General features: G+C 43.2%; 1 protein-coding gene and 1 pseudogene across 2 annotated transcripts in view; one reads left to right on the top strand and one right to left on the bottom strand.

Moving 5' to 3' along the window:
* Positions 1–7048: 7048 nt before the first annotated feature.
* Positions 7049–7174, top strand: LOC124527477 (uncharacterized; annotated as a pseudogene).
* A 5573-nt stretch (positions 7175–12747) lies between these two features.
* Positions 12748–13607, bottom strand: part of GART (phosphoribosylglycinamide formyltransferase, phosphoribosylglycinamide synthetase, phosphoribosylaminoimidazole synthetase) — a 28030-nt gene continuing 27170 nt past the window's right edge. For both annotated transcript variants that reach the window (XM_047099297.1, XM_047099298.1), the window contains exon 22: positions 12748–13540. In XM_047099297.1, the coding sequence (XP_046955253.1) occupies positions 13352–13540 (189 nt within the window). In that variant the 3' untranslated portion in view covers positions 12748–13351. The remainder of the gene's footprint in view (positions 13541–13607) is intronic.

Genomic DNA, 13607 nt, shown 5'->3' on the forward strand with positions numbered 1-13607 from the left:
CCTGGCAAATTAAGCAATGTATTTTATTACGACTATGTCTCCTAAAAGGAGCAGAAATAGGTACTAGCCTCTGTAAGCTTTTGAATTATAGATAATATAATAATTTGCTACCTTTCATGTAGTTGCACTGAAAAATATTTAAATATTGATGCAGAGGGATTTCCATATAAGCAAACAATGAACATAAAGAGTTCCTGGGGCATTGGGGCACCTGGGTGGCTCAGTCACTTAAGCGTCCGACTTTGGCTTAGTTCATGATCCCATGGTTCGTGGGTTCGAGCCCCCTGCGTTAGACCCTGTGCTGACAGCTCAGAGCCTGGAGCCTGCTTCGGATTCTGTGTCTCCCTCTCTCTCTGCCCCTCTCCCGCTCATGATCTGTCTCTCAAAAATAAATAAATGTTAAAAAAACTTTTTAAGAGTTCCTGGGGCGCCTGGGTGTCTCAGTGCGTTAAGCGTCTGACTTAGGCTCAGGTCATGATCTCACTGTTTGTGAGTTCAAGACCCGCATCAGGCTCTGTGCTGACAGCTCAGAGCCTGGAGTCTCCTTCAGAATCTCTGTCTCCCTCTCTCTCTGCCCTTCCCTGCTTGCACTCTTGTCTTCTCTCTCTCTCTCTCTCTCTCTCTCTCAAAAATGAGTAAACATTAAAAAAAAATTTTTTTTAAGTTCCTGTTTCTACAAGTGTTAACTTTCTAGCAACATCTTAAACAGCATAAAAAGGGAAAAAAGCATAAACACAGCTTTAAAAACTACTCGTATTTGTAGAGTACTTTGCATTTTTCAAAACACTTATCACAAGTCTCATTTTGATGTTTGCATTTTAGAAGTTACTGTACTTTAGCATCAAATAGTTAAGTGACTTTTGTAAGTTACTAGAACCTTAAGTCCATTTCTGTCTTTCAAGAGGGTCAGTTTCATAGTGTGATTCTGTGCTTGTAGAAGGTGAATTGGAGTTGACTGAGTTATCCATTAGGAACACTTTGCAGCTGCAAAATGCAAACTAGCTAACTGACCTGGGGAATTATTTTTCTCATGTATAAGAAATGTGGAGGTAGGCAGTTTTCTGGTATTGGTTCATCTACAAAGAGTTGCCACATTTGCTTTACCATTCTCTCTCTTTCTCCAAATATATACTTTTTTTCCTAAATCATTTGAAAGCATTTGAAAATTATATAATTCAATACTTTACCGAGTATTGAGCATTCATTTCCTCAAAACAACATTTCCTTACATTACCATAGCACTGTTATCAATTTGGCAGATTTAATATAGATATGATATTTAATGTAGTTACTATTCCCCTTTCAGCAATTGCCCTCATGATGTCCCTCAGAGCAACACATACACTTTGAAGTCAGCAGGTCAAATGAGTAATAAACCAGCGCTTTCTTGTTCAGTTTAGGTATGGGCAGAAAGAATCAACCATTTGAAAATATGGTTCTTTTCCTGTTAAAAAGATGGCTACCTACTCTGCAGTCAGTATTCCTAGCGATTATAAGGTGTGGTCAAAAGATCAAATTCAGAATCTGATCCAAACACACAAATTGACTAGCTTTTTTTTTTCTTTTTAAGATTTTCTTTTATTTTACTTATTATTTTTTTTAGTCTGCTCCACCCCCAATATGGGGCTCAAACTCATGACTTCTGAGATCAAAAGTTGCATGCTCTACTGACTGAACCAGCTAGGTGCTGTTTAAAGATTTAATTTTTTAAAAATATTCTCTATACCCAATGTGGGGCTTGAACTCACAACCCTGAGATCAAGAGTCACATGCTCTTCTGAAAGGCTCCCTTGACTGGCATTTTTTTTTTTTAAGTTTATTTGAGAGAGAGAGAGAGAGAGAGAGAGAGAGAGAGTGCAGCATGAGTGGGGGGGGGGGCGGCGCAGAGAGAGGGGGATAGAGAGAATCCCAAGCAGGCTCCATGCCATCAGCAGATGGAGCCTGACTCAGGGCTCGATCCCATGAACTGTGAGAGTTACCTTGCTTAATTAAACTATAGACTTATTTATTTATAATTTTTTAACGTTTATTTTTGACAGAGAGCAAGAGAATGTGCAAAGGCGGGGCAGAGAGAGGGGGGACAGGGAATCTGAAGCAGGCTCTGCATTGACAGCCCCCCAGTGCACGGCTCGAACCCACGAACCATGAGGTCATGGTTCCATGAGGTCATGAGGTCATGACCTGAGCTGAAGTCGGATGTTCAACTGACTGAGCCATGCAGGCGCCCCTAAACTATAGACTTTTAAAAACACGTTCATTGTTAAAAACACATATAACGTTGTTAACCATTTTAAGGTTATATCATGATTAAAATCAACATGCTTGAACCTCTATCATTTTCCACAAAATACAATTATTATCTCATGTTTGTCAGCTAAGATGTAGTACAATCTTACATAAAGACTGGTTTTATTTATTTATTTATGTAATTATCTTTTTTAATGAATACTTTTAAGAGAGAGCACGTGAGAGTGGGGGAGTGGGAGAGAGAGAGGGAGTCAGAGAATCTGAAGCAGGTTCTGTGCTGCTGGCAAAGCCCGATGTGGGGCTTGAACCCATGAATTGTGAGATCATGACCTGAGCCGAAGTCAGATGCTCAACCGACTGAGCCACCCAGGCGCCCAAAGGACTGGTTTTAAATGAATGTATGTTGGATTCGATGTCCGTGCATTTCCTCGTTTAGAACATCTTTTTTCATGATTCTGTTCTTTCACAATATAGTTGAGCATTTTAAAAACAAATGTCCCCGGGCACCTGGGTGGCTCAGTCGGTGAAGCGTCCGACTTTGGCTCAGGTCATGATCTCCTGGTTTGTGGATTTGAGCCCCACGTTGGGCTCTGTGCTGACAGCTCGGAGCCTGGAGCCTGCTTCCGATTCTGTGTCTCCCTATCTCTCTGCCCCTCCCCCACTCATGCTCCGTTTTCTCTGTCTCTCAAAAATAAATAAATGTTAAAAAAAAATTAATTACATATACAGAGGAGAGCAGACAGCAAGAATTTAGTTGGCACACCAAAACCTAATCATTAATTGTACTGCCAAGTGGGTAGAAAATAGAGTGATATTTTTCAAAGTTATTAAAAACCAAATCTCCTTACATTATAGTTACATTAAATATTCACTGAGCTCCTGTGGGAGGCAGGGCGCTACAACAGCGGCCTCTTCTCTCTGTTCTCTCAGATGGGTTTTTTTTTTCCTTCTCTTTTGTTTGCTGGTTCCATGAGAACTGCAAAGAGGTCGATGTCTTGCCAGTAAGTTGCCATAGTAACCAAAAATCACACTTCCCTCAAGATTATTTATGGTTCAGTCTGCATCCTAAAACCTCAGGTCTAATGATGTTTGCGGATGGTAACGTCTGGAGCTACAGTTCCTAGAACCACCATGAAGATGCCTTCCTCTCCAGGTGCCATCATTTGTTTTTTTTTTTGTTTTTTTTTTTTTTAATTTAAGTAGGTTCTGCACCGAATGTGGGGCTTGAACTCATGATCCCAAGATTAAGAGTTGCATGCTCTACCAACCGGGCCAGCCAGGCACCCTTCTGGGGTGCCATCTTAATTCACTTTTAAACTATTTGATTAAGAAAGAGTTTGATGTAGAGTGCCAGCTTTTTTTTTTTTTTTAGTTTATTTATTTATTTTGAGAGAAGGTAAGCATGCCTGTGTGCGTGCGCTCGTGGGGGAAGGCCAGAGAAAGAGGGAGAGAGAGAGAGAGAGAGAGAGAGAGAATCCCAAGCAGGCTCTGCATTGTCAGCACAGAGCCTGATGTGGGCCTCGAACCCACAAACCATGAGATCATGACCTGAGCTGAAATCAAGAGTCAGATGCTTAATCGACTGAGCCACCAGGCGCGCCTAGAGTGTCAGCTTTTAAAGAAAGAAGGCAGTGGGGTAACTTATGTAATGTGACAACACTCTACAGTCTGGGAGGGGGATGCGGTGAGGGAAAGGTACTGTGGAAAAGAGAAGATTCACATTCTTTTGGGTATTTCCTCCTTTTTCCTCTTCCCAGCTAGGAAAACCACTTGTCAGGGTCTCCTGTGTGGGCCACATGCGGGGGCTGTGGCACTTTGCTCATGCTAAACTGCCCTCCACCACCCGGGATTTCTGATTTTCATTTTTGGTGTGGAATTCATGTGATGATTTCTTGTTACTTGAGCCCGAATTATCTGCATTTAGTGCGGATCTACAGCACTCTCCGTTCCTTGGAATTCTGAATATTGCGCATACCTCCTGCTAACCACAGGCCAGGAGTGGGGAAAATAAATGCACACCTGCTGTCTGGGAACCAGCGTTTGAATTGTTTCTAACCCGTCCTGCATTTACTCAGTGTGTTTCGTGAAATCACTGCTTTACAGCAGAGCTACCATGTGCTTTTCTCGCCTTTCGGAATTTGTTTCCAGCTTTATTGAGGTAGAATTGACAAAGAAAAATTGTATATTTTTAAGGTGTACAATTTGATACTTTGATATAGGTATATATGGTGACATAATCATCACACTCAAGCCAATTAATCAAGCTAATTAACATATCCATCACCTCACAGAGTTACCTTCTTTTTTTTTGATGAAAACACTTGAGATCTACTCCCCTAGCAAATTTCAGGTATGCAATACAGAATTGTTCACTACAGTCAGTCTAGGTGTTTTGGTAAGTTAAAAAGACCAGTATGTGGAGGGTTTGCCTCCTTTCACTGCTTACCAGTTGTCAAAGATTTGAGCAACAAAACTCTAATAAACACATTAAGACTGTCACACAACACTATTTGCTAGAGAATCATTCAAGATGCTTTATAGAAAGAATAGGTTTTAAAGCAAATCTGATTCCTAAACAGCTTTGTCATGGGATGTACGGCTGCTTCCATTCAAAAAGCTCACTCTCTGGGATGTCCCTGAGTGACCTTTTCATCTTAGGGCTTGTCCAGAGGCATCTCAGGCTCTGGCGAGGTGATGCTGGCTCATTTGGTCCGTGCTGTTCTCAGAAATGAGCATGTAAATCCAGTTTGTTACCCAAACTCATTCTTTTTTTTTTTTTTTTTTTTTTTAAATTTTTTTTTTTCAACGTTTATTTATTTTTTGGGACAGAGAGAGACAGAGCATGAATGGGGGAGGGGCAGAGAGAAAGAGACACACACAGAATCGGAAACAGGCTCCAGGCTCTGAGCCATCAGCCCAGAGCCTGACGCGGGGCTCGAACTCACGGACCGCAAGATCGTGACCTGGCTGAAGTCGGACGCTTAACCGACTGCGCCACCCAGGCGCCCCACCCAAACTCATTCTTGATTAAATAAATAACATTTCTTGTATTAAATGAAATTGAAGAATCATATAATTTCTGTTCCTTACTTGACAGCGAGGTTGTGGGGGATATCCACAGTGAGTGAGTGGTTCTGTCCTTCTTCTTAGGAAATACATGTTGAAATATTTATGGATAAAGGGATATGATGTCTGCAAATTACTCTCCAATGACTTAGAAATAAACACATGTACAGAGCAAGGGAGAAAGAGAGCAAACAATAAGCGACATGGACTGAAATGTTCGTTGGAGAAAATGGGTAAGGTTTATTTGGAAGGTTTTTGTATTTTTGCAACTGTTCTATAAGTGTTAGTCATTTTTAATTCTTTAAAAAGAATGTATTTGTGGGGTGCCTGGGTGGCTCAGTCGGTTGAGTGTCTGACTCTTGATCTCGGCTCAGGTCATGATCTCATGGCCGTGGGATTGAACCCTGCCGTGGGGTCTGTGCTGACGGTGGGGAGCCTGCTTGGAATTCTCTCCCTCTCCCTCTGCCCCTCATTTGTGTGCATGCGCACATGCTTTTGGTCTCTCTCAAATAAATTAAAAAAAAAAGTAAGTGAGCAATCAGGTCATGGAAAGACGTGGAAGAACCTGAAATGCACATTGTTAAGTGACAAAAGCCAATCTGAAAAGGTTACATATTCTATGATTCCAACTATATAAACCTATAGAAATAGTTTTAAGAGATCAGCGGATTAAAAAAAACAGGCAAATGACTCGAATAGACATTTCTCCAAAGAAGGTGTACAAGTGGCCAACAGGTCACTTGTATGCAGGGAAGCTCAACACCACTGATCGTTAGGGAAATGCAAATCAAAACCACAGTGAGACAGCATACCACATCCACGAGGGTGGCTGCTATCAGACAAAACAAAACAGAAAATAACAAGTGATGGTGAAGATGTGGAGAAACAGAAACCCTAGTGAAAATATAAAAAGGTGGAGGCATTTTTGATTGTCACAACTGGGAATTGTTCCTGGCACCCAGTGGTTGAAGGCCACGGATGCTACTCAACATTTCACAAGGCAAGGATTATCTGGCAAAGAATTCTCTGGCCCAGAATGTCAATAGTGCTATTTCAGGGGCCCTGCTGTGGACTATCCTTTCTCTCCTTTCTCCTTTCCACTTATTTCTCCCTAGATCTATTACGGTTCAGACAAGGAAGAGCAGGATGTTGGAATAAAAGAGACCATGGAAATCTAATCTTAGCCTTCTGAAAGAGAAAATGGTGACATGCCCAAGGCCACATGGTTTGTGGCAGATTTTTCTGCCGGTCTAAATCTGCAGATGGTCTAAATCTGCAGATTCAATCTGCACAGTTAGTGCAGAACTTTTTCTGTAGCCCTCCCTATCCAGAGGGCAAACATGATTACGTGCTACAAAAGGGAAAGAAAGTGCTAGAGTATTTGCATGTTGGCCTGGCGTATAGCTTTCTAAAATAACAATCTCAGGGGCACCTGGGTGGCTCAGTCAGTTAAGTGTCCAACTCTCGGTTTCGGCGTAGGTCACGATCTCGCGGTTTCGTGGGTTTGAGCCCCGAGTATGGACTCTGCTGGCAGCAGGAGCCTGCAGGGGATTTTCTCTCTTTCCCTCTCTCTCTCTCTGCCCCTCCCCTGCTCATGCTGTCTCTGTGTCTCTCAAAATAAATAAAGTAAAAAAATAAAATAAGATAACAATCTTAGTTCCAGGAGGAATTTGTTTCAAAATGTAGTTAGTAGCGCCAGAACTCTGTTAAGTCGTTATTAGATTTTAAGTTAAAAAGCTTTGCGCAGTGGCAGTATCGTAGCCAATGAGGTTTATCCGAGGCGCGATTATTGCTAATAAGTTAAAATAGGGCCATTGGGGGGTGCCCTCTAATGCAATCTGATTGTTGTCCTTGTAAGAGGAGGAAATCTGGATACACAAAGGGACACCGGGAATGCACGTGTGCAAAGGAAAGACTATGTGAGGACACAGTGAGAAGGCGGCCTCAGAAACCCTGATCTTGAACTTCCAGCCTCCGGAACCTCAAGAGAGTAAAGCCCCAGTCTGTGGCATTTTGTTACAGCAGCCTAAGCTGACTGACATACGGGCCTGTAGGATCCTCATACGTCGGTTCAGTGGACTCCAGGAATTTGTGTTCTCCAAACTGTTTCCTCCCAGATGGAAAACTCTAAAAGCAAGTAGAGGCTTAAGTGCCCTCAGTTCCCTGTTGCTGGATGCCCGTGTCCTGCAGGTTGAGCTTTGGGCCGCTGCGACCTCTTCCTAACCTCCTCCACCCAGGGCTATCGTCCCACCTTGGATGTTGGCATTTTGGCGGGGCACACTTGGGCCCCCAGAGCCTCCTGTGCCAGGGAACAGATTTAAGGTGCTGGGCTCTCTGGCTTGCCGAAAGGTGCGTGATGGGGTGGTGGTAGCTACTTCTCTCCACTTGGCCTCTAAGAGAAAAGAGCCAGAAGCTCGATCCCTGCTCCTGGAGACACCCTTCTCCTAGGCTGGAGGTGTCCCTCTCTCCTGGGCCCCCAACTGCACTGTTTGTTCATTTTCAGGCTCCTTTGCGGACCTCTCGCTCGATTGCTAAGGGTGCTAGGGCTGCGGAGCTCTGTGAGTTCTGTGTCTTGATTCCCTAAATTGTCTACACACTCAGTTGCAGGCCTAAGCTTGGTCTCTAAGCTGATGACTAAGGTGGGAAGTCCCACCGGCCTCTGAAGGATGGTCCCTCATTTTGTAAAAGAAAGGCACACCTTGCCTTGCCGGTGTCCTGAATCTTACTAGGGTGCTGTAAACACCCTCAGGGCACCAAAGGCACACTTGAAAAGGCTGATTTGAGGGAAAAAAAGGAAAAGGCCGGGGTGCCTGGGCGGCTCAGTTGGTTAAGCATCCGACTTCCGCTCAGGTCACAATCTCATGGCTTTGTGGGTTCAAGCCCCCCATCGGGCTCTGTGCTGACAGATTGGAGCCTGGATCCTGCTCCGAATTCTGCGTCTCCCTCCCTCTCTCTCTGCCTCTCCCCCACTCATGCTCTGTCTCTGTCTCTCTCTCTCAAAAATAAACATTAAAAAAAAATAAAGAAAAGGCTGATTTGCTGTGGATGCTAAGAAAGCAAAATAAATCCTTTATAAAACTAGAAGGTTTTCAATACTTGGCTTTCAACAAAAGTGAAGGAGGACTTAATAGCTTTGTCACCTGAATATTTAATTTAAAATAATTTTTGGAGGGGCGCCAGGGTGGCTCAGTGGATTAAATGACTTTGGCTCAGGTCACAATCTCACGGTTCGTGAGTTAGAGCCCCGCGTCAGGCTCTGTGCTGACAGCTCAGGGCCTGGAGCCCGAAGCTTGCTTCAGATTCTGTGTCTCTCTCTCTCTGCCCCTCCCCGACTCGCGCTGTCTCTCTCTGTCTCTCTCCTTCAAAAATAAATAAACAGTAAAAAAATTAAAAAATAAAATGATTTTAGTGATCTTGTTTTGTTTTTGCATCTAACTGAAGCAGTCAAGGGATTGAGTGATATTGCTATAACAAAACTAATTTTTCCTGTAAATGTTTGGAGTTTAGTAGTGCAGAAAAATTTTAAATGCAGTCTGGGGGTGCCTGGGTGGCTTAGTCGGTTAAGCGTCTGACTCTGATTTTGGCTAAGGTCATGATCTCACAGTTAGTGGGATCAAACCCTGAGTCAGCTCTGGGCTGACAGCAGGGAGCCCGCTTGGGATTCTCTCCCTCCCTCTCTCTCTGCCCCTCCCTTGCTATCGCGCATGTGTGCTCGCTCGCTCTCTCTCTCTCAAAATAAATAAACTTAAAGAAAATAAAATACAGTTAGACTCTGAGTGTCCACAAATACTTCAATTCATGAAACTTTTTTTTTATTTTTTTAAATGTTTAGTTTTGAGAGAGACAGAGAGAGGTGGGGGAAGGAGCAGAGAGACAGGGAGACAGACGATCCAAAGTGGAGCTCTTTGCTGAGAGCAGACAGCCCGATGCGGGGCTTCAGCTCACAAACCAGGAGATCACGACCTGAGCCGAAGTTGGACGCTTCACTGACGGAGCCACCCAGGTGCCCAGTTCCTGAACCTTTTTAAAAAAATGAAATCGAGGGGCGCCTGGGTGGCGCAGTCGGTTAAGCGTCCGACTTCAGCCAGGTCACGATCTCGCGGTCTGTGAGTTCGAGCCCCGCGTCAGGCTCTGGGCTGATGGCTCAGAGCCTGGAGCCTGTTTCCGATTCTGTGTCTCCCTCTCTCTCTGCCCCTCCCCCGTTCATGCTCTGTCTCTCTCTGTCCCAAAAATAAATAAACGTTGAAAAAAAAAATTAAAAAAAAAAAAAAAACAAAAAAAAAATGAAATCGATTGGGAATATTGAAATCTTCATGCCTTTATTGCAATGCTCAGAATACAGGTGGGGCTCAGGAGTTAGCATTTGTAGTAAGTATACTCCCAAGAATTACCAGGTTAACAGATGCGGGATTGAGGATTAGGATTTTGGTTCAGATAGACAGTCTTTAATACGGTATCTGTCACAAAGCATGGATGTCTTATCTGATTTCATTGAAGTGACTTCATATTTTGAATGGGAAGTATTTTAAATGTGTGATGTATTTTATAACATCAGATTAAATGTAATCTTGATGTATTTCCAAAACTGAATTAATAAGTTGTATCTTTGTTTTGAGAAACTGTTTTATGGGGATATAATTCATATGCCACACAATTCACCCATTTAAACTGTACATTTCAGTGGCTTAAGATATGCCCATGGAGTCATGCAACCATGTCCACAATCAATTCTAGAACATTCTCATTACCTAACAGAAACCTTGCACCCTTTAGACATCACCCTTAAAGTACATCTATCCCCACAGCCATGGGCAACTACTAATCTATTCTGTGTCTGTATGGATTGGCCTATTCTGGACATTCCATCTCAACAGAATTATAAATGTAGTCTTATGTGACTGGATTCTTTCATTTAGCATGCTTTAAATTTTTTTTTTTTCAACGTTTATTTATTTTTGGGACAGAGAGAGACAGAGCATGAACGGGGGAGGGGCAGAGAGAGAGGGAGACACAGAATCGGAAACAGGCTCCAGGCTCTGAGCCATCAGCCCAGAGCCCGACGCGGGGCTCGAACTCCCGGACCGCGAGATCGTGACCTGGCTGAAGTCGGACGCTTAACCGACTGCGCCACCCAGGCGCCCCTCATTTAGCATGCTTTAAAAAAATTTGTTAATGTTTATTTATTTTTGAGAGAGAGAGACAGAGTGCGAGCGGGGAAGGAGCAGAGAGAGAGGGAGACACAGAATCCAAAGCAGGCTCCAGGCTCTGAGCTGTCAGCACAGAGCCCGATGCGGGGCTCCAACCCACGAAGCATGAGATCATGACCTGAGCTGGTCAGATGCTTAACTGACTCAGCCACCCAGATGCCCTCACTTAGCACATTTCAAGGTTCATCCATGTTGTAGTATGTATCTTCTTTGTTTCCTTTAATGACGGTAATACCCCATTGTGTGGGTAGACCACATTTTCTTTATTGACTCACTAGCTGATGGACATTCTGATTGTTCCTACTTATGAATTTAAAAATATTAACAGTTGGTTCCGGATAAAGGAAAATGGCCTTGTGTTGTAAATAAAGGCTGACGTGGCTTGTGAAAGAATGGCTATCAGAGACTATCTCTTAAACCGTAGTGGAGGAGGCAAAATCTATGTATTACAGAGATCATTGGTAAAAAGCAGCTCAGGGAGATAAGCCAAGGGGAACCATTGGCGTTAACAGTAACATGAACTTAAAAATAACTGGGATTTTATTCATCTTCCTGAAATACCTGCAGCCACACCTGTCACGTGAACTGAGGAGCTGGACCCTTGTCCCGTGGGGGCTGCTGTGCTTGGGAATCCCTTCGCCCTGTGCAGGGCGACCTCCACCCTGGGAGAGGGAGGCAGTTTCACACTTTCTGACAGCCCAAGGCCATATTCCAGTTCTCCGTGGCCCCTGGCTGTGAGAGCAGGGTGGGCCACCTAACTGTGGCCAGTTGGATGATCCTACCTGGGACTTTAAGCCTGGATGAGTGACCCCGAGGCACAGGCAGGCAGAGTGCATTTTGGTCATAGGGGGCACAGCAGATGGGAGTGCCCACTGGAAGTGGGGCCGGGGGGAACCTGGTGGGACCATGGCAGCAGTGTCCTTGACAAAAATCCTCCTGGGGCAAGAAATAGGCAAGGGAACTGTGACTTAAAAAGAAAAAAAAAAAAAAAGAACTACCAGCTGTACCAGTTACTAAACTTTGTTGTGATTAAATACTGTTGTACTTGAGTTACTTAAGAAGTTTGTGTAGTAGTTAAAAAGTAAAAAATTAGAGAAGAGACCATGAAATTTCTCTCAGAACTTGTAACACCCTTTAGAACATCCTTTGGCTCACCTGTTTTGGAGTACACACTTAAATCCTTTGACTATTATGGACTCACAGTTGGGCACCGCCCATCCCCCTGATCTTGCTACCTGAACACAAGGTGTGACCGAGGGCTGATGTTTTATTCCTCTGTATACAAATAGAAAGAGACATCCATAATACAAATGTCCATATTTATCACAATAAAATATTGACCTGTTTTCACTTTTGCACTGAACTTTTCATAACTTAAATGACCTTTTCTCTACCATTATAAACTAATGGCTACTTATGTACTCATCATGTCCAAATAATACTCAGCTTATCCCAAATAAGACCATAGGACACCCTTTAAGCGGGCTCCCTTGTTCTTTCAGAATCCTCCTTATTTTCAAGTACTTTCTGGTTTCTGGCAACCAGACACAATTTGATTCTTCTGCCAAAATAGGAAATCAATAACCTTACATGGAATTCACGTTCCTTTTAGTTGAAATTAGTATCAGAGTAAGGGCTAAAAAATTTTATTTCTAAAGTAATAAGCTTACATTGATTTTTCCTTAAAAAAAATTTTTTTTTTTTGCATTTATTTATTTTTGAGAGTGAGCAAGCACAAGCTGGGAAGGGGCAGAGAGAGGGAGACTGAGGATCTGAAGCAGGCTCCTTGCTGTCAGCACAGAGCCCAATGTGGGGCTCGATCCCACGTATTAATTTAATTATCAAAACAACCACATAACAGGCATGTGCCTACTTCAGTAGATGGGGAAACAGAGAGACAGAGTAACATGTCTAAGTCCTATGTTTTGAATCAAGACGCCAACAAAACTCTAACCTTCTAGTATTTACAGAAGTATGGATGTTTGTAACCCATAATTGTGAAGCTAAAATCTGGGTATTATAGAAACTGTCAATAACTAGGATGTTTAATGATATTTTATTTTATTTTTATTTTTAAAATTTTTTTTACATTTATTTCTGAGAGACAGAGAGAGACAGTGTGAACAGGGAGGGGCAGAGAGAGAGGGAGACACAGAATCTGAAGCAGGCTCCAGGCTCCGAGCTGTCAGCACAGAGCCCATGTGGGGCTCGAACCCATGAACCATGAGATCATGACCTGAGCTGAAGTCAGATGCCCAACCAACTGAGCCACCCAGGTGCCCCGTTTAATGATATTTTAAAGCACAAAGTACACCATCCCCCAGAAGTGGGAGTTACACACACATTTTATGACACTACATTATGATCAGGGTAATTAGAGTAGATCAGTCGCAATTCAAACCAGTACAGATATACAATATGGGGAAGAGATATTAACTTAATAGCCTTGTTGGTTAACTCTTCAAAAACTAGAGAACATATAACTACAAAAAATGGAGGTGGTATTCATCAGAAAAAGAAGAGAGACTAAAAGTTTTGGTATCTTGTTTGGCTGAAAGTAAAAGGGATTCTGAATGACCGGCTTGATTATGATCAAGAAGGTCCGGAACAGGTAAACCCTAAAAGACCGCTGGAGGTGACACACGTATGCCCCAGACATGCTGCACCAGGCTTGTTTTCAACGAATCTCTGTTCATTAAAAAAAAAAAAAGGCCAGAGGTGCGGGTGAGGAATTCTTTCTTAGCAGTTGTTCTTCTGGGCTGAGTCCATGATAATGCAGATATCCAGACTTCTTTCAGAACTGGCTCTAGCCCCGAACGGGGGAGACTTCACTACTCTGTGACCCAACGAATCTTGCCATTTTCTCCAAGCTGTACAGTTCCACTGGCTACCAGCTGGAGGGCTGCGGGAAATAGTTTGTGCTCTGCTAATTTCACTCTTTCAGACAGAGTTGTAACGGTGTCACCCCTCTTCACTGGAACAGCTTCTTGTAAGATAATCTGTCCAGCATCTACATCTTCCTGGGGAAGGAAGCAAAAGTTTTGAACATTACTTTCTAGCCGGTACAATTTACATACAGACAGTAAT

This window comes from Lynx rufus, unplaced genomic scaffold (genome assembly GCF_022079265.1).
Source record: "Lynx rufus isolate CCGP_SWC_20201006 ecotype Redwood Valley unplaced genomic scaffold, mLynRuf1.p SCAF_5, whole genome shotgun sequence".
Classification (NCBI taxonomy): domain Eukaryota; kingdom Metazoa; phylum Chordata; class Mammalia; order Carnivora; family Felidae; genus Lynx; species Lynx rufus.